Below are 21,190 nucleotides of genomic sequence, written 5' to 3'. Positions count from 1 at the left end.
CAGGGATGTATTTCTGATTGTGTCAGAATTGACACAAGATTTATATCTGGAAGAGATCTTACAGGTCATATAGTTGGAACTCTCATTTTCCACATGAGGAAACTGAGGCTCAGAGGGGTTAAGTGAGGCCTTTGAAGTCACACACAGAAATATTAAAGCTCAGTTATCTTGACTCTAAAGCTGCTGCTCTTCACACCATACCACAGAGGAATTATTTTTTTTGGTATACAAAATTTCATTTGTTCCATAAATGTTTACAATGCCTATTACTACTTTGTGTAAGACTCTATGCTGGGGCAATGGGTTGAAAATATATATAGAACAGGTCATGACCTTGTAGCACGAACAATCTTGTGGCTAAAAATAGAGATGATATTAAAACTACTGATAGGTCATAATGTAATTCCTTTGAGCCTTTACTAATAAATACAATCAATTATACATTCATGTAATGAACCAATGCAATGGCATATTTTCCAAACAAGTTTTCTTGTGATATAGTTAATCCTAGCCTAAAGAAATGTAATATAAAACATCACTTCTAAACAATCAAACTCTCAGTATGAAAGAATATATATTAGAAGGAAGTATCCAAAACAGCAAATATATTTTAGAGCAAAATCATCACAAACAAAAAAATCCATTTAATAAATAGATTCCAATAAAGATATTTTACTCAAAACAAAAATCCACCCACTAAGACACAACATAAAAATTCATTTTTGCTACTAATATAATTTTAAGAAAATGCTGGTCATAAAAATGGGCTCTAGAAATAGAAGTTTATCATAGTGTCATGTACATAATAAGAATAACTAAAAAAGCTATTTAAACAATGATCCAAGCAATTCAAGGAGGAAGGTTTTTTGACCTAAGGGGAAAAAAAAAACACCCTAACATTTTTTTGAAAGAATGATTGCACATAAATGATTAAAACATAACTCATGACTCTATGCATAGGAGATAGAACCTGCACTGTTATTTATCAAATATTTACATTGCACACCTTTTAAAAATTGGCTGCAGAAATACTTTTATAGCTTTAGAAAGGCACAAAATTTGAGAAACAAATGAATCCAAATTCATTTTCTATTGAATGAATACATCCAAATAATCTTTTTGGTAGATGTGAAAAATGATTCAATTTCATGCCTCTTACTACAAATAATTCTTTTCTAAATATGTGGTATGACCAAAGTAATGAGACCGTGGCTAATGAAAGCCATTCCACACACTCCCTACCATACAAATGTGAAAATCAGTTTCATTACTTTATAGTTATACCATGTAAAATGCCAAATAGTAGAAAAAGCATTTCATTTTTCCTAAAAGTCCCAATCTGGCTACTGTCATTTAATGAATCAAGTGCAGAGCTCATTGGCATTTAGGACAGCAACTTCAGAGAAGCTTTCACAAATTCAAAGCTAATTGGCTTTAACACGGTCATTTTCATTTTTCCTTTGGTGGGAGGTCTCAAAATGCAATCTTTATTAATTTTTTAGCATTTACACACAGCTCAAGCCACATTTTTCTCCAAGGTTCCTTCTTGGACCCATTTTTCCTCCAAAACAATACCCGTCCTATCAGAAATGCTTAAAAAGGAGCATGTATCAAAAATAATTAAAAAATTTTGTAGTCCTAAACATTTTCTTTTTCCAAATTTCTTTTTCATGACTATTTTCTTAATATCATTACATAGTGAGAAAACAGATTATAATTAGTTATATCCTTCTCTAAATTAAAAAAAAAATTAATGTGCTAATGAAGCCTTTTCTAGGAAATTTGAAAAAAGGAGATTTTATTAATTTAACTCTTTTTGGAGATATAAGCTTATTTTAATGCCTACAAAGTTTAAATTCTTGCCTTTCTGATTACATTAATTCACTAAATTATTAGCAAAATAAATTTATGGGTTATATGTCAACATACATTACTTGAAATGCTGGTCAGATTCATTGTTATATATGTTATATAAATCAGAACTGGTGGACTAAAGCAATGCATTATGGACAGTGGATGCACTTATCCATGACCCTTTAGCAACTTACTAGTAACCAAATCCTCAATTTTCAGCAGATAGAAAGAGGTAGACACAAGGTAAAGATTCAATTCTCCGTCAAATTGGAAAAGTGGCTTAATTCCGAGGAGCTACAGTAACTTAAATAGAGAACTGCTAATAAACCCCCAAATTTAATGCTATTTATTTCTCAAAGATAGAAATCTAAAATCTGAGAAATTATGAGTAAGAGTGAGGAGTGAACCACCCCTCAGGGAGTACACTGATCACAGATTGTTTAAACACAGAAAACCTTGTTATGGTTAAAAATTTCTTATGTTCTTACATTCTGACAAAACCGTTAATATTAAATACTTTTACATAATATATCATGTGTATAACAGTAGAAAACTTACCAGCCTAAGCTAGACAATGTTAATTTTTTTACTGGGTGAAAAGTAACAAATTTTATGGAAGAATATGAGCACTGATGAGCCAAAATATCCCTTTTTTGCTTAATATATTCTGACTTAAGTTAGACAACTCCTTGAAAGAAGAGACTAAGTTTGTTTGGAAAGTGTGTGCATTTGCCACTTTGCATCATTAAGAAAATGTTAAATGACCCTGAGATAAGACTATAAAATTGCCCAGTCTTTTGATTCAGGTCCTTCCAACAATGCATGCAAAAGTAATTTCTATATATCCTGTAGCTTGTTGTTGTACCTAAATAGGTTACAGCTAAATTGACTAATTTTGGATTCTATGCCCTTTTAATGGTCACAGCAAAGGCAACTCAAGGCACTGGCCTGCATGCTTTGCATATCTGTACCTTAAAATTCATCATAGGAAGGATCTTTTCTATTTTCAATGGGCCTACAGGCCTTCCAATGGTCTCAACTCAGTCTATAACACTATTCAGAGCAAGACATTTTTTTATACCCAGTTTTTTTTCATAATAGTAACCAAGCAAGTCTGCTTTACATGCTATAGTTTCTTCCTAGAAAATAAGGCATTTTTGTTCTTTGACAATTGTTTCACAGCAGTCTTGTTTTGTTTTGTTTTTTCCTAATATATATGAACATGCAACCTTTCTTCAAATTGCATGGTCATACTTAGTAGACCTTATACATTTACAAAGAATTTTGGTTACAAATGTTATTCACCAAGCACACACTTTTTTAGTTCAAAATGATACAGTTCCCAACCCCTTGCATATACTGCAATTGCTTAAGAAAACAGTGCAACTATAAAGTGGCGAGATATCTTCCACGCACAAAAAACAGTATACAAAAAGTGGCAAGTTAGTCATATCTGATAGTAAAAGACTCTTAGTCGTGTTCCATCTTTGGTTCTTAATTATGATTTGACAAGTTTGAAGCCTTGTCCTGTGTCCAGCACAGCAGGAAGAAACCACCTCATTTTTAACCTTTTCAAGCACCTAAAACAAGCTTTGCAGATCCAGAAAAGGTTTAGGCCACACAACCAGTTTGCCAAATGCACCAGAGGGTACGTAATACGAGGAAAATATAACATCCAGTGCTTGGCAACATCACTTCCTGTTGGCAAATGCAGAGTGTAGTCACTCCATCGTTTTGATACACCATACACTGCTTTAACAGCACGCCCCTTTTCAGTCCAGCTGATGTTGCTGTTAGCATTACAGTTGTATTCCACCCAGTCTCTTGTAAAGTCACCAAGCTGTGCAGGGTCAGCTTCTTCAAGGTCCACCACTTTGGTCATCTCAGCTCCCTGCACTGCAATATATTGATCATTAATTTTTCTTACTTCTTTAACCCATGGTATTGAGTTCTCATTATCTAGTACAATAATAAGTCGGGAACAGAAAGAACCATTCTTTTCTCTCCACCATTCCAAAAGTGTATCAAGCCGTAATGTGTCTCCACCTACAAAAAAAGAAGAAAATTCAATAGTAAGACTTGTATCTGAAGAAATCTGGATTAAGGAAACAGGTGGAGATTTTAGGGAAGGTCTGTGAAAAGACTAGTATTTACTGGACCTTCCCTGATGCAGCTTCTTTCCCCTCCAACCACAACATAGGGTAGGCCCAGGCTCCTCTTTCCATAGGGATTTAAGTTCTCTAAAAGGAGACAAATCTGTCCCAGGGATTTAATTGGTTCCAGTTCCCCCACCACACAGCTCCCTGGTCACCTACAGGCATAAAAAGACCCAGCTGCAATAGCTGAGGTGCCTCTAACTGGGTGGTTTTCTGAAGATCATGAAAGTATCAATGTTCCTCACCATATTTCCTATGCTGATGACCACAGCATTTTCACACGGAGACCATGATGCACGCAGAGAAACTAAGTGCCACTGTTGTTAGGACAAAGGAAAACTCCTTTTGTTAACTGTTCAGTGATTTGCAGGTGCTTCATTTCATCCCTGAACAGAACCTGAAGAGGGCTAGTGTTAAAGCTGCCTCTCACAAGGTCACATAATTAATTAGTGGCAAAGCTGGAATTACAGCCCAGTGCTTTTTCAACTCTATCATGTTGCTGGTCATTTTATTTAAACTTCAGATTGGTAAACTCAATTCTTGGAATTAAACATGCAATGTAAAACTAAAGACTTCCTTTACAGGAGACATTTTAAAAACCAGATTTTAGACCAGTAAAAAAAAAAATTATCCTATTTGCATTAAAAGTAGATTTGCGGAGATAGTCAAGAAACTTGTTTTATAAATTTGAAGATGGCTTATTTATTTTAAAAAGATGATGTTTATGAGAAAATTATTATAATGAGAAAAATGATTATTTTCTTCTTATATTAATAACCAATTTTATATACAGGACCCAAAGATCCTCATGTTTGCTTTCTTATTCAAAGCCCAGTCTCAAGGACATTTCTGACCTTGCCCAAAAATTCACCCCACCCAGATCATCTTATCTAGGTGGCATTCTTACTATAACCCACCACTGTTCAAACAGGGCTGGGTGGGGAATAGATTCTTTTGTATAGATTAGTGGAGGTAGAATGACCTGAGAGTGCTGACATGATGAAAGTCATGTCCCCCAGCCTCTCACTAAAAAAGGCCCACCTCTCATTATAATATTCATTCTTTCATTAATTGTTTGTTAACCAATCAGAGTTGATTTCTACCCTCAGGGACACTGTCTTTTCCAAAGGTATTTAAACATTCAATAACCTCCATACAGGGTCTTTGATTATAAGAGAGAGAGGGAGACCACTGACCTCTATTATTTGCTAGTCTGATTAATAAGCTGATTATTAATTACCCAGAAACTCTGTCTCTGGGGCTTTTCATTTGCATTACTTAATGCAAATTTTAAAAAATCAATTGTATTTAATAAATTACCTTCATCTGTCCTGATTTTTGGTGGGTAAGGACTGAAGGTCTTAATTTTACTATAGATACTATGAAATGTTTTAATTTTTAAAGCTGTTCTAACCCAGAAAAATAGCAGACAACTACACAAATGTACCAAGAAGGACATCTAAAGCTGCCCCAAAACGTGGGCAGCCCATAAGCCTTCCTGAGGACAGGAGCCAGATTAAAATTCAATTGGGAAATATTTAACAAAATAAATAAAAATATAATACAACAGAGATAATGTTAGTATCTGGTCTTCTAAGTCAATATGTGGTCTGCAAGGATTCTTAATTACAGTTTAGTGCCTCCATTCCTATTTGAGTTGGACACCACTGGTGTAAGATATTTAAATTTCAGAGTCTGCTATATAGTTTCACAAGTGTCCTTCATTTAACCTGCTACATTGGCACCTTGTCTAACACTAAAACTCAGGAAACCACTGGTTTGATTTTTTTCCTGATTTCTCCATTCTTCCTTCCAGCTAGCTAGATGCTGGTAGAGCAAAGTCATAAAATACATTGATTTATACCAATATGCCAGTAGTGCTTACTCTAAGTGGGCCCAACACTGTTGCTTAAAAAATGCTTCAGTTCAGGATTCTTGATTTTTCATTATCATATCCAAAGCAACTATTTCAAATACTTTTCTCTTTCAAGCACCATACCCCATACAACACATGACACACCTGCATTTTCAGTGAAAAGGTTGATAACATCCAATAAGAAATTCCCTTTTGTTCAACTCATCTCCCTCCAGACTTCAAAACTTTTTGATATTTTTACCCTCTCTTTTGTCCTTACAGAGGAGGTGTCCCTACTCCTTGCCAAAGTGAATTCATTAACTTTTTCCTTAATCCAATTCCTTACCATTTTTTAAAGCAACTTGTTCTATCAATCAAGTAATCCAAATACAAGAAGGTAAATTTGATCTCACAAATATGAAAAATTTGGTGGGATGAGATCCATGATAAGAATGTGTCTCAAGGTAGTTAAGAGAAAACGGGAAGAGAGGGAGATAGCATTGTATTTTAAGAATGTATACATGCATGTGTGAAAATCCAGGAACTAGAGGAGAGATGCAGAGTAAACAGCATTGGGGTAAAGATTAGTGGAGAGAAACAAGACTGATGCTGTTACCAGATTTTACTTCAGTCAATCTAGAAAGAGTAAAGAGACTGAGTATAGGAAACATTTAAAGCATGGCAAAGAGGCATCACATAGTAAGTGATGAGGGACTTCAACTGTACAACATCTGCTGGTGCTTTCTCTCCTCCAAAGCACAGCAGTGACCATCTTATCTTGGCTTAATTATAACTTATTCTTCAAAAGGTAGAGGAACTAACAAGAAGAGATTCTGTTCTGGGTCTGAGTTCCACTAATAGGAAGGAACTGGCTGCTGCTAGAGTGGAGAAGATAGGATCCTTTGGGGGATATGACCAGGGTGAAAAGCCACAGGTATTATATGATACGCATTCTAAATTTTTGAAGAAGCAGTGACAAGTAGAATGTAGATTGAAATTCTACAGATGAAGCCAATCTAAGAGACTTTGGAATCAAATTGGGAAAACATAAAAAGAAACAACTCATCAACTAAAAATAACTAAGATTTTAAAAGAATATGTAGAGAAGAAGAGGTAGTATGTGGTACAACACAGTAGGTACAGAGCTAGCCTCAAAGTCAGAAAGACCTGGATCTACATTTGGCCTTTGACACAAAACTCTCAATAGAAAGAAAATAGAGATGTTTAATTTTTACTATAGCAAAGCTTTTGGTAAAGTATCTCATCCTGTCCTTGTGGAGAAAAGGGAGAGATGTCGAGTAGGTAATATTAAAAATAAATGGATTCAGAAATGATTGGATGGCTGGACTCAGAGTATTTGTTAATGGTTCATTCATTGTCCCCGTGACAACAAGTCTCCAGTGAAGTACCTATGGGATTCCTACTTGGTCCTCTGCTGTTTAACATTTTTATCAATGACTTGAATCAAGATGATAGATGGCATGCTTATCAAATTTTCAAATGATAAAGCTGGGAGGGATAGATAACATTCTGAATGATCAAGACAGGATCTAATAATAATCCTGAAAGGCTAGAAAAGTGTGCTGAATTTCATAAGATGAAATTTAACAGGGACAAATGTAAAGTTTTACATTTGGGTCCAAGAAATCATAAGTACAGGATGGAACAGCTACAAACCAGTTTAAATGAAAAAGATCTAGGTGTCTGATGTGAGTTAAAAGTGTAACAAGGCTGACAGAAAGGGTGATTTGATCTTAGGTTATATTAAGAGACATGGCTTCCTTGAATAGGAATATAATAATAGTCAAGTTGTATTCTTCCCTGGTCAGACTTTATCTTCTAGTCAGCCAGTCAACAAACAGTGCTAGGCACTGTGCTATATGCAACTGTCTCTGCCCTCAAGGAGCTCAAATTCTAATATGAAAGACAATGTGTAAACAACTATACATATAGATATAGAGCAGGTATATGAAAGGTAATCTTCAATATTGTGTTCAGTGCTGGGCACCACATTTTAGGAAGAACATTAACAAACTGAAGAATGTGTGGAGAAAAGCAGTCAGGAAGGTGATGGATATGCTATATGGGGGCTAGTTGAAGAAAACAGGGACATTAGGCTGAGAGGAGAGAAGGATCAGGAAAAATGGGCTTGATGTCTTCAAGTATTTCACATGTAAAAGGGCTTAGCCTTTGTTCCTCTAGCCTCAGAGGCAGAACAAAGGAAGAAGGTATTCTTAGTTTTTAGTTGATTCCAGGAAAAGTTCCCTAACAAGAAGAGCGATCTCAAAACGAATGGGCTGCCTTGGGTGAAAGTTGACTCCCCCTCACTGAAGGTCTGCAAGCTGTGGCAGGATGTCCCCTTACCAGATATGTTGTAGTGGGAATTTTTTTTCTGGTGGGTTGGATTAGGTGGCACCTGCGACTCCTTCCAACTCCAAAATTCTGTCACCCGTTTCTTACATATTTTTAAACCTTCCTCCTTTCCATAAAAATACTTAGGACTCAAGAATTCTAAAGAATCCATCACAAGATAAAGGCTTTCCTTATGTTCTAGTTGTATGTACAAAGTTGTTAACTTCATTCAAGTACTACTTTTAGGTCTCACTGACTCATGGGAGGTGACCCTGGGTTCTAAAAGGCAATGCCAGTAGAGCATAAGCTTTGACAGTTCCAACCAAACTGGAAGGGTTTTGATTTTTGAGTAAGGCAACTGGGGTTAAGTGACTTTCCCAGGGTCACACAGCTAGTTAAGTGTTATATGTCTGAGGCCATATTTGAACTCAGGTCCTCCTGACTCCAAAACTGGTGCTCTATCCACTGCGCCATCTAGCTGCTCCACTGGAAGGGTTTTGAGTAAAGGTCTGTTTACATCTGTTGTTTGAAGACTAGCCTCACTAAATAAATTTAAAAGATTCATTATGAGGTTGGCCACAGGATGATGAATTTTTTGGTCTCAGCCACTCTCAAAAGGCCACCTGCTATGTTACAGTGGAGTTGTGGTCTGTGGGACAGAGCTCCCATACCAGCAGTTAAGGTCCCCAAAGTAGAGAAATATAAATTTATACTTTTGGGTCCATAGTGTAGCAACTAAAATAATTATCTTGAAAAGCATTTAATTTAGGGCAGCTGGGTAGCACAGTAGATAGAGCTCCAGCCTTGGAGTCAGGAGGACCTGAGTTCAAATCCGGCCTCAGACACTTGACACTTACTAGCTGTGTGACCCTGAGCAAGTCACTTAACCCGATTACCTCACCAAAAAAAAAAGGAAAAAAAATTTAATTTCATCTTTGCAGACTCTCATTAATATTAACATATTTTAAGATCACTCTTGAATAACCAACATTTTATATGGATTTGCAGTAAATCTACTGATGCCATACCTACTGTCCTCTTTTATCACTTCTCTAATAACTACTTCTTAGAGTTCAATGATTTAATTTAGCTGTTCTAAAGTACTCTTTAGTTTTTTACTCTCTTGAATCTCACTATCAACTTTCTTAACCTACAAGCATTTCATAACAACATCTACTATTAAATATTAACTACACAGTTATTTTATTGGAATAGAGAAAGTATATCATTTACAAACAGAATACTCCCACCTCCACAAGAAAAGATATATTAAATAGGTGCAACCATATCAACATTCTCCATGGCTAAAAATACCTGGGCTTAAACGTATATTATTAGCAGGTTTAAAAGTAAGAAAATATGTTTTTATCACTTTTATCTCCCTCAAACAAAATTTAGACAAAGAAAACATTTTAAACTCTCATTATTCATTTGATGGGGTTTACCCAGATGATCATTAAGGTGGCCTCCAATTTCAAAATCCTTGAGATCGTATATATACACAAACGTGTTTCTTATTTTATATTTTCAGCTGCTTAACACCATCAGAAAATCATATCATTTTACAGCTAGGAGGGACATTACAAGTTAAGTCCAACCCCTCCTATTATAGCTGAACTGAGGCCCCCCCTAAAGGTCAGTTCACTAGATTTAGTGATAGTGCCAGGACTAGACTCCAAGATTCCTTATTTGTGCAAATCAATATTCTTTCAACTATGCCACCCTGCCTGAATTAAGACTGCACACTTTTTTCACTGAGTTCTTTGAAATAAAAAACAAAATGATAAAATGAACTAAAAATCTCTGTTCTTAGACAAAGACTCTGAAATACTTTATTTGTAGAAGTTAGCTTTTAAAAATACTCTGTAGTAGTATGCTGAAAATTCATGTACTGAAAGAAAATTAAATCACTGAGTCTAAAATAGTAAGATTCTTTTCCCTCAAACTGCTACATAATATAATTTTCTTTTTAGTTCAGATGACTTTTCTCTAATAGCAATTAAAGTTATCCATAGTACATGGATCCAGAACTCTTGGGATTTCACATGACCAAGTATAGGCATGCTTGGTGTTTGGACATAAGTAAGAGGAACTTACAGGTCTGGATTAGTAGAAACATTTCCAACATTTAAAAAGTCTAAAAGTGGATTACCTGCCAGAGCCCATTCTCCTGTACCATGAGTGTGACCACTGTAATACAAAACATAAGTGTCATGTCTGGGTCCATCTGTAGTCCGAAGTTCAAGGAAAGCTTTGAGCTTGGAATGCAGAGTATCCAAAGAAAAGCCACTCGTGGAATAGTCACAGCCATATGTTTCAATCATGTGATAAGCAAAAAATCGCTGAATGGCATTGAGCATGCCAGTAGACCTCAAGTTCAGCTCCTGAACATGATCTGGTGGAAGAAGAGTTGGCTGACCATCAGGACTATAGGAAAAAAACAAAAACAAACAGAAGGATAAATTAAGTTGGAAGGATGCTAAAGATCATCTAGGCCAGAAGTTCTTAAGCATTTTTGTGTCATGGAACCTTTTGGCAGTTTGATAATGTCTATGCGTCCTTTCTAAGAATAATATTTTTAAATGCATAAAATAAAATGCCTAGGAAACCAATTACACTAAAATGTAGTTACAAAAAAAAAAATTAAGCTCAAGTTCATAGGCCCCATGTTAAGAATCCTTGATCTAAGCCAGGGATGGAGAACCTGCAGCCTCAGGTAGCCCTCTAGTCCTCAAGTATGGCCCTTTGACTGAATCCAAACTTCACAGAACAAAACCCCTTAATCAAAGGTTTCATTCTGTAAAATTTGGACTCAGTTAAAAAGGCAGGCTGGTTCCTCACCTCTAATCTAAGCCAACTGCTTCACAGAAATGTATTAATTCTAAAATTATCTTCTCCTTGCCACTCCTAAAACTATCTAAGTATCAGGACAGATAAGAGAATTCTAAACAATAACCAAGAGGTTATTTTTTTAATGTTACCAATGTAATTCAATATTTTTTAAATGCCAATGTGAAAGACACTAGGGATATGAAGATGAAATAATGGCAGCCACTGCTTTAAACTGGGGAAATCAAAATATGAGCTCCAAAATGCCTCTACAACAACAGACTCTCTAGGAAGAAACACTGTTCTCATTAGCACCTCATTTACAATTGCTGGCCAAAAAAATTCATCAATAATATTTCTTAGAAAAAGATTTTGATACATATTTTGAGGTAAAATCTATTTTAAAATTGAGTGGGGCCAAGAAAGAAAAAAGATATATAAATTTCCTGAGTTAAAATCTCAAAATAAAAATTAACAAACACTTCAATTACCTACTTAATTTTCACATTTAAAATAGGTCTTCATAAAGTATTATTAACTTTAAACTTAAACTTGGATTAAAGGGAGGGATATATTTGGAAATGAAGATGATACAAAAGATACTGACATTTTTAAAAAAGAACTTTGATTTCAAAGTCACTGAAGAAGGTGCAAACCATATTTCCAAATCTACAAACAAGTTCAAGAAAATATCACTGTGAAAGAGAAGCATAACTTAGTAAGCAATAAATGAACCCAAAACAGACATTCTATCCTAACAGATAATAGGTGAATGAGTGGCTGATAAAATCAGTGGCTTCAAGCCCCTAAAGGTAAAATAAGCTGTGACTTATTTAATCAAAAACTCTAAAACTCAATTTAGACCACCAGTCTTCAAAACTAAATCAAAAAGACTAGGCTATATCTGAAGATTTCAAAAAAATAACGATGAATTTACTTGAATCTAGATCTCACACTCATCAACTGGCACAACTGACAAAAAAAGAAAAATGACAAATGTTGGAGGGGCCATAGGAAAACAGGCACAGTGATGTACGGCTGGTAGAGCTGTGGACTGATAATTTCACTCTGGAAATCAATCTGAAACTCATGAAAAAGTTAACAAAGCCCTACTAGGTCAATACCCCAAAGAGATAAAATAAAAAGGAAAGGTCCTATATGTTCAAAAATATTTATAGTTCGGCAGCTAGCATTTACTAAGCACTGCCATAAGTAGGCATTATGCCAAGCAGCTTTTTTTTGTAATAACAAGAACTGGAAACTAGGTAGGCGTCCAACTGGTTGAATGAATTATGGTATATGAATGATATAGTGGAAAAAAACAATGTATTTGAAGTCAGAGAACCTGGATTCAAATACTACCTGCGTCACTTGCTATCTGTATGAACTTGGTTAAGTAGCTTCAATTTTCTGGGCCTCAGAGTCTCCTTACCTATCAAATGAGGGGCTTGGATGATCTCTGAGGTTCCTCTCAGCACTATGTGGCTAAGTAGATAGTAGCTAGGTGGAGCAGTGGATAGAGCACCGGCCCTAAAGTCAGGAGTGCCTGAGTTCAAATCCAGCTTCAGACACATAACATTCACTAGCTGTGTGATTCTGGGCAAGTCAGTTAACCCCAATTGCCTCACTAAATAAATAAATAGGGTAAAAAAAATTAGATATAACTGGACTTGAAGACAGAAAGACTTGAGTTCAAATGTGATCTCAGATACTTACTAGCTGTATGACCCTGGACAAGTCATTTAACCCCTGCCTAACACTGGAGAAGGAAATGGCAAACCACTGCAGTATGTTTGCTAAGAAAATCCTGGGGACAATTGGCACCTGGGGTCCTGAAGAAACAGACACAAGTGAACAGCAATGAGGTCCCTCTAATTTATTATTCTGTGATTTTTATCTTTGTGCTACCTCTTGAATCTGTCCTCTCTATTTTATAAGTTATCATCACAATCCTTATTACCTCTTGCCTAGACTATTATCATAGCCTCCAGAATGGTCTTCCCACCTTTACTCTCTCTGCTACCAAATGTATCCTTCAGATCACTGCTAGATTATGCATAAATCTGATCTTGTCACTCCTCTGCTCAAAACTGCTCAGTGGCTTTAAACTTGTCTTCTACGATTAAATGCCATTCTCTTTTTCCAGGTTTAATTCATTTCACTCCCCACCATGTATTTATTATACGTTGAAGACTAGGAATTTGCCATTCTCTATACAGCTACCACATTTTCCCATTTTTTCTGCTCTTAGTTCACACTGCTTAGAATGTCCTCCTACTCCTTCCTGACCTCTACCAATTGAAATCCCATTCAATCTTTATTGCCTAGCTCAAATGCCTTCCTGTCCACAGAGGCTTACTCCAATCAGTAATGACTTTCTCTATCCCATGGACCTCTTATAACACTCTGTGCCTCTCTTAAGTACTTATATATTATCCTAATATCTTCTATTATAACAGCCCAGGAGTCTGAACCTAAGAACTTTGGAAATAATAATGCTTCCAACCCAGTGCCCTCAAATATCCTGGGAAGCAATTCCTGTGGAAATGCAAACTACAGCCAGAGCTGCTGAAAACACAGAAAAGAAAATTCTTGCCACCAAAGTCCTTGGCACTGTTAAATGGCTCACCATGATAAAGTGATATGATTTTATCAGTGGAAATGTTGAAGAAGAGACATTTATGTCTACTTTGCCACTACACCATAAAGATCACAGAATTTTTCCATCTGACTTGCAGCTGAGATGTTCCATACGTGCTGTTTCTCCCATTAGAACATGAACTCCTTGACAGCAGGGGCTTTCTTACATTTTTATTTGTATTACCAGCACTTAGCAGAGTTCTTTGCACATAGTACTCTGCACTTAAGATGCTTCATTCGTTATTTTTATAACGCTTATATTTTCCTATTAGACTATAAACTCTTTGAACAATGCATTTACTCAACAGTGGCCGTGGAAAAATCACTAGATTTAAAATTTGAAATCAAGGAACCTCAGCTGTCTCATTTGTAAAATGAGATGGTTGGACTGTAGGACCTCAAAAATCCCTTCCAGCTCTAAGACTATGATGCTCAGATCCCATGAAATGAAAATGGCTATAACTATGTTCCATGGCTATTAGAACTGAAGTATGAGTTTTGGTGTTTGGTTTGGTTTTTTTGGGTGGGGGTAGGGGGAAATCCACCACTTGTGATAATAGATGGTTTCAATATGAGGCTCGAGGGGCAGCTAGGTGGCACAGTGGATATAGCACCGGCCCTGAAGTCAGGAGGACCTGAGTTCAAATCCAACCTCAGACCAAACACCTGACACTTACTAGCTGTGTGACTCTAGGCAAGTCACTTAACCCCAATTGCCAAAAAAAACCCCAAACAAACCAATGTGAGGCTTAAATAAGATAAAAGTATGTAAAGTGCTTTTAAAAATATTTTTAAGTGTTATAAAACATCTGTTATTACTATACCTCAAGTTATTAAAGTCTGAAGCCTAAATAAAAGCTGTATGACTATCCCCTACATCTCAGTGTGTCTCAAAAATATAGTTCTTAGTTAATGTGAATCTTCTCATTTCTTTAAAAGAAAAAGAAATACAAAATATCTAAATAAAAACAACTAAAATACTCCATTGCTAGAACAGCAAGAATATGAATACTAACTAGAACAGATAATTCTGTAATGTGCAAACTAACTTTTCCATACAAATTTTATTTATTCAGTGTTACAATTTCCTTTCTGAATGGTTAAAAAGAATTCCATCATTTGTTGTAGGGTATAGCTTTTGAACCTTTTATCTCAAATATGAACCTCTACAATTTAAAAAAGTGACAATAAGACTTTTTGAAAGCTAAATCCTTGTGAAGGATTAAAACAATTTACTATTAAAAGTGTGTCTCTTCCCCCCTGAAGTGGAAAGAAGACAGAAGCTCTGCAGTTAGAACTTTTCTGTGACAAAAAAATTATTTTCCTCTCAGTAAAAGACACTTGCAATATGTATGCAAAACCAAGACATCACTCAAATAGAATACACTAAACATGGTACTTTGGATTTAAAAGACAAACAAACACATCAAACCTATATTACAACAGCTTGGGAATAAACCAGGGATGGGGAACCTATGGCCTCGAGGCCACATGTGGCCTTCTAGGTCCTTGACTAAGTCCCAGTTTTACAAAACAAATCCTTTTATTAAGGGGATTTGTTCTGTGAAGTTTGGATTCAATAAAAGGGGATTTAAAGGGCCACATTCGGCCTCAAGGCTGCAGGTTCCCCACCCCTGGAATAAAACATCAATATCATGGATAACTGACTAATAGTATAGCTATTTAAATAAGAAATTTCTTTGTAATGAACTCTCAAAGAAATTATTAAACTTTTCTACTGTGGGGGCCAAAATATTTAAATAAATCACAGATTCTTAACCTGGGGTCTATGAATGTTAAAGACATTTTTGATAGGTGCATTTATTTTATACACTTAAATATATAATTTTGATAAGTCCACATGCAAAAGGGGCCATGACAAAAAAAGGTTAAGAACTCCTGAAATAAAAAATTTTAAATGCTTTGATTATGCCTTTCTTAAAGGAAAATTTTTTATACTTTTTTATAGTGAGAGTAAAAATGCAATGCTTATATTTTTTAAAAATGTTAATCAAAACTGATCTAAACTTATCATGTAGGCATAAATATTCTAATGACTGTCTTGGATCACTGTACCTGCAGAAGTTGGTGGGAATCACAACAGCATATCCAACACATGTTCCTCCTAAACAATTACCCAGTTCATGGAAGAGCCCATGAGCCATGGATTCCAATGGTAAAACGATAAGAAACATGCTCAAAAAGATTCCATTTGTTGGCTAAAGGAAACAAAACAAAAAGCCATTTATCAAATACGTTTGTTTTCACATTTCAATTAACCTATCCCATACCTGCTAACAAAAAACCCCAAAGCTTCTTATAACTTTTCAACCTGGACTCTTCATTTAAATTCTAGCTCTACCAGCTGTGTGACCTAAAATAAGTCATTTTAACTCACTGAGCCTCAGTTTTCTCATTTGTAAAATAAGAGTTGGACCAGAAACTTTATAATGTCTTCACAAGGATATAAATCTTATACCGCTAAATACAGTGTGAGGAAAAATTATCTTGTCATATGACTGGCATATCTCGACCTAACCTGCCCAGAAACAGCCTTTATTTCATTTGGAAAACAAGAAGGATGGAGTGGATGGTCTCCAAGGTCTTTTCCAACTCAACTTATAAAGTATCCAATAATCTCTGAATCTCCTGACAGTAAATATCCACTGGATAGTATACATACCGTGATCATTATAGTCTTGTTGGAAGCACTTATACTTAGGCTCTCTAAAAAGGCATCCTTTTATGGAAATTCAGAATTTTTTGTGAAATTTCTAAATAATTCCTATCACTAGAGGAAAATCTTGTGAAATTTTAGCTGCTGTAGCATACAAAATCTATACAGCACTCTTCAACGTATTTTCAAATAGAATACTTACACATTAAGAAATGTATAGCTAAAGGAGGAAAACAATGGTTAGAAAATCACTGAATAGTAATACCAAATATCAGATTAATCTTAGATATGGGAAACTAGGGAAAGAATTTCAGAACTGCAGTCTTTTACAGCTAGGTGGTGCAGTGAATAGAGCACTGGCCCTGAAGTCAGGAGGACCTGAGTTCAAATTCAGCCTCAGACCAAACACTTGACACTTACTAGCTGTGTGACCCTGGGCAAGTCACTTAACCCCAACTGTCTCCCCCCCTTAAAAAAAGTTACTGATAATTTTTTTTTACTAGCTCAAGGGGATAATGCAAGTATTTTCTTTTAAGTGGTATAGAATTTGAATATTCTCTTAATCAAGAAGGATACTGGAATTAATTTTGACATTAACTTCCTTATTCCTCTTTTTGACATCTTCCCTTGCTTCTTTTCCCCACTGCTGAGACTTGTCTCAGTGATCCTTGACTCTTCTTCCCTCACATCCCCATCTACTACATACAATCAAGTGTTAAGTCTTTGTCTATTCTACTTCTTGTCAACCTGGGAAAAACTCAGATCAACTAGGTAATCATTAATAAAGTGAGGCATTGACTCAGGGTCAAAAAACAGCAATTTGGGACAACACACTGCTTTATTCAGACAAGGATGCCCAGGGAAGAAGGGGGAAAAGGGGTTCTTAAAAGGCACAGTCATGGGAAACAGGAGGGCACACAGACTGGATACACAGAACAGCTACAGGAGGGGAATGTTAAGGAGTTACAGAAGCAAGGTTGCAGAAATGGCCCTGGGTTAGCTTTGTCAGGTGCTCCAGAAACAAAGACAGTGGGAAAAAACTGAGGGGGGTGTGTGTGGATTTTCTTGAGGGCAGTTAGAAAGTACTGGTCAGAGCAAGGTTGGTGCCCCAGGGTTTCCCCAGAGTCAGACACTCTGCAACACCTCTCACATCCAAGTCCTTCTCTCCTCCTGACTCCACCACAACTCTAGTTCAGGTCTTCATCACCTCTAATCTGGATCACTGCAAGAAGCCTTTCCCCTTTCTAATCTGTTCCCTCCACTTGCAACTTGACTTCCCTAAAGCACGGATCTTAAGGTCATGCAGAAATCTTAAGGGCTGCTTGTTGCCTCTAGGATAAAATACAAACTTCTCAGCCTGGACTTTAAGGCTCTCAATAATATGAGTCCCACTAAATTTTCTAGTCTCCATATTTATACACTCTCTCCAACATACACTCTTCCAGTCCAAATGGATTACTAATTGTTCTCTCTACATAACATTACATAGCCTCTCCCTTGCCTTTGCACAGACTGTTACCCCTGTAGGTAATATACTCCTCCTCACTTTCCCTTCTTGGAATTCCTATATTCCTTCAAAGCACAGTTTAGGAACTACCTCCCACAAAAGCTATTCCCTTGTTTATTCCCTTTCCCTCTACATCTTGTGAATATTCTTTTATTCTTTAAATTATTTTGTATTATTTGCTATGCACTAATATCGGCTCTTGTGTAGATGCAGCATCCCCATTAAATGTAAGTTCCTTAAGGGCAAGAGCTGTTTTTAACTTTGTATCTTCAGCTTTAATAAATGTTTTTGAAATGAACAGAAATGATGAAAAGTCTTGATGATAGGATAAGCTGTTCACAATATAAAGGACATATTGAGAATACATTAATAGATGTGACCTGTAGAGTATTATATTCTTATGTAAGTTAAAACTCTCAACTATTACTGTCTCTTAAAAAAATTTTTTTTTCTAAAATAAAGGCTAGCATCACTTCCACTGTACAGGCTTACTACAGGATTTGTGTAACTGATATTTGCATTCCTTTCTTCTTGCTCTTCTGAGAAAGGAACTACACACACACACACACACACACACACACACACACACACACACACACCCTCCCTCCCTCCCTCCCTCTGCCTATTTATTGGGGAATGGCTTAACAAAGTGTGGTACACAGATGTTACATCACATTACTGCACCTTTAAAAAAACACAACACATGTGAAAAATTCAAAGAAGCATGGAAAGACTGACAGGAACTGATGCAGAGTAATAACAAGCGGAATTAAGGGAACTATATACCACTGCAACAACATAAAAAGAAAGAACAACAAAAAGAAACCAAAGGCTATGTAAACATAACAAACAAGCTTGGCTCCAGGTAAAATGCAGTTCTCCTCTCTTTGAAGAAGTAAGCGAATAAAGGTATGCTAAATTATATGACATATAAGAGCAGATGGGTGTATTGGTTAGCTTGCTGAACTACCTTTTTCCCTCTTTTAATTTTTTGTTACAAAGGATGGCTCACTAGGTGTAGTGGGGGAAGGATATGTTTGGAAATTAACGTGCTGTAAAAACAAGACAGCAGTAAAAAGTGTAAAAAAAGCCACCTACAATATGAAGAGTTTCTACCTGTTTCATAACATATGTTGCTTTTCTTTGGATATTAGCCAATGTAATGTTATTAAGAATTTTTTTGGGGAGGGTTTGTGTGTGTGTGTGTGTGTGTGTGTGTGTGTGTGTGTGTGTGTGTGTGTGAAGCAACTGGGGTTAAGTGACTTGCCCAGGGTCATACAAAGCTGGTAAGTGTCAAATATCTGAGGCCAGTGAACTCAGGTCCTCCTGACTCCAAGACTGTGCTCTATCTACTTCGCCACCTAAGCCCCCCACTAAGAACTTTCCATTATGAGATGTACATGTTACACTGCAGCTGTATATAGATCTTTACATGTTATCTGGAGGTGCTTCCATGTTATTTGCATTTTCGCTCAGCACAGCATATGCTATAACTTTCCCTATATCTTCTTTCTGTAAGGTTTTACATAGCATGCAATATAAGGAATATAAAGTAATGTTATCAAATAGAATGAGTTTTAATGTTTTCTAAAAATTAAAAAAATTGTTAAAAAAACAGTTGAGACCATAAAGACGATTCCAATGCCATTGCTTAGGACATCTTTGCAGATCCTCTTTGAGAACTGTCTTCTGTTACTTCCTCTGCTCAAAAACCTTAGGCTGAATTCCCCATTTCTTACAGAACAAAATACAACCTCTTGCACTGGCATGTGAGACTCCTCTGCAGTCTGGCTTCATCCAGTCTTTATAGATTATTTCATCCTGTTTCCCTGGATGTGCTGGCTCTATGTTCCAGCCAAATAGGGTAGAGCCAATAGTTGCCTGATCTCATCCAGCCCTCTTCTATCTTCATGTAGGGTGCATTCAAGAACGGGGTCTTTGGAACTGAGATTACAAGGCAAAAGACCACACTGAATGAAGTCAGAGGACCTGGATTCAAGTCCCTGTGCTGGTACTTCTCACTTACCATGTGATCTTGAGAAAAGCATGTTAACACTTTGTGCTCTAGTTAAAATGAGAGAGGTGTAGAAGGTCCCTACAAGACCTAAATCTGTTATTTGATGGAATATGTACTGTCCCTCATCTCTGAACTGATGTTAAAGTCAAAAGAATGAGCACTGTATATGTAGCAAGAGAACTCCAGTTCTAATTTCATTCTGCTTGCTGTTTAGGAACTTGTGTGATCTTGGGAAAATCAGTTAATATATCTAGGCCCAGTTTCTCATATAATGAATGAAGTAGATTAAATCTTCTCTAAAGTCCCTTCTGTTTCTAAGTCTATGATCCTACATAGTACCATCAAAAATCCTTCATTTTTCTATTTTGTTTAATCACTTAATTTCTCTTTCATTAAGATTATTTATAACTTTCCTGTCTTACTGTTTATTTTCCACAGAAAATATTATGATTATTGATGTCTCTATTTCATAGAAAAGACTTAACATCCCACTCCAAGATTCCCTAGTCTAAAAAATTTTATTTTAAAAATAGATTTAAAAATCTTTAAAAGTGTATGCATGTAACACTGGTTTTACTTTTCTAATCCTAACAAATACATATGGAATAACAACACAGTCACTACCATGTAATGTAACTACTTTAATGAACAAAATATATTACATATATATGTGTGTATATATGTAGATATATATATACATATATATATACATATATGTACATATGTGTGTGTATATAAAATTAAATTAGGGGCAAATTGTAGATTTTACAATTCAAAAATATGAAGTCATTCATATATATCTGTGAACTACAGAAAAGTCCAAACTGCTAACCGATTTTGTAGGTCACTCAAATGGGATGACTAAGTAATTTAAAATTCCAATTTAAGTGTTAACTGATAAAAGTGTTTAATAATAACATCTAGTACGAGTGAATACAAGAATATATCCCACAGCAGTAATGAATTAAATATAAGACTTTCAGGGGTTTATTATTCACAATTTTAGACACCTGTATGCACTAGTCTTATTACTAATGAAACCGATTTTAACAGTCTATTGAAACTTAATGAAGTGTTTCCAATATTTTTTTCCCCTTTTTTTTGGTGAGGCAATTGGGGTTAAGTGACTTGCCCAGGTTCACACAGCTAGTAAGTGCTATGTGTCTGAGGCCACATTTGAACTCAGGTCCTCCTGAATTCAGAGCTGGTACTCTATCCACTGCACCACCCAGCTGCCCCTATCCAATATTTTTAAAAGTGTTGAAGGTTCAAAGGTGGCTTTGCAAAAGTATAATAAAACATT

General features: G+C 35.9%; 1 protein-coding gene across 2 annotated transcripts in view; it reads right to left on the bottom strand.

Annotated features, from left to right (window-relative positions):
- Window positions 1-398: 398 nt before the first annotated feature.
- The window catches only part of TMEM168 (transmembrane protein 168), a 58,608-nt gene continuing 37,816 nt past the window's right edge, over window positions 399-21,190 (bottom strand). For both annotated transcript variants that reach the window (XM_020984648.2, XM_020984649.2), the window contains exons 3-5: window positions 15,763-15,905; window positions 10,370-10,644; window positions 399-3,900 (exon numbers count right to left, since the gene is read on the bottom strand). In XM_020984648.2, the coding sequence (XP_020840307.1) occupies window positions 3,353-3,900; window positions 10,370-10,644; window positions 15,763-15,905 (966 nt within the window). In that variant the 3' untranslated portion in view covers window positions 399-3,352. The remainder of the gene's footprint in view (window positions 3,901-10,369; window positions 10,645-15,762; window positions 15,906-21,190) is intronic.

Source organism: Phascolarctos cinereus, unplaced genomic scaffold, assembly GCF_003287225.1.
Source record: "Phascolarctos cinereus isolate Bilbo 61053 unplaced genomic scaffold, phaCin_HiC Scaffold_1;HRSCAF=81, whole genome shotgun sequence".
Classification (NCBI taxonomy): Eukaryota; Metazoa; Chordata; class Mammalia; order Diprotodontia; family Phascolarctidae; genus Phascolarctos; species Phascolarctos cinereus.
This window is presented reverse-complemented; position numbering and strand designations above follow the sequence as displayed.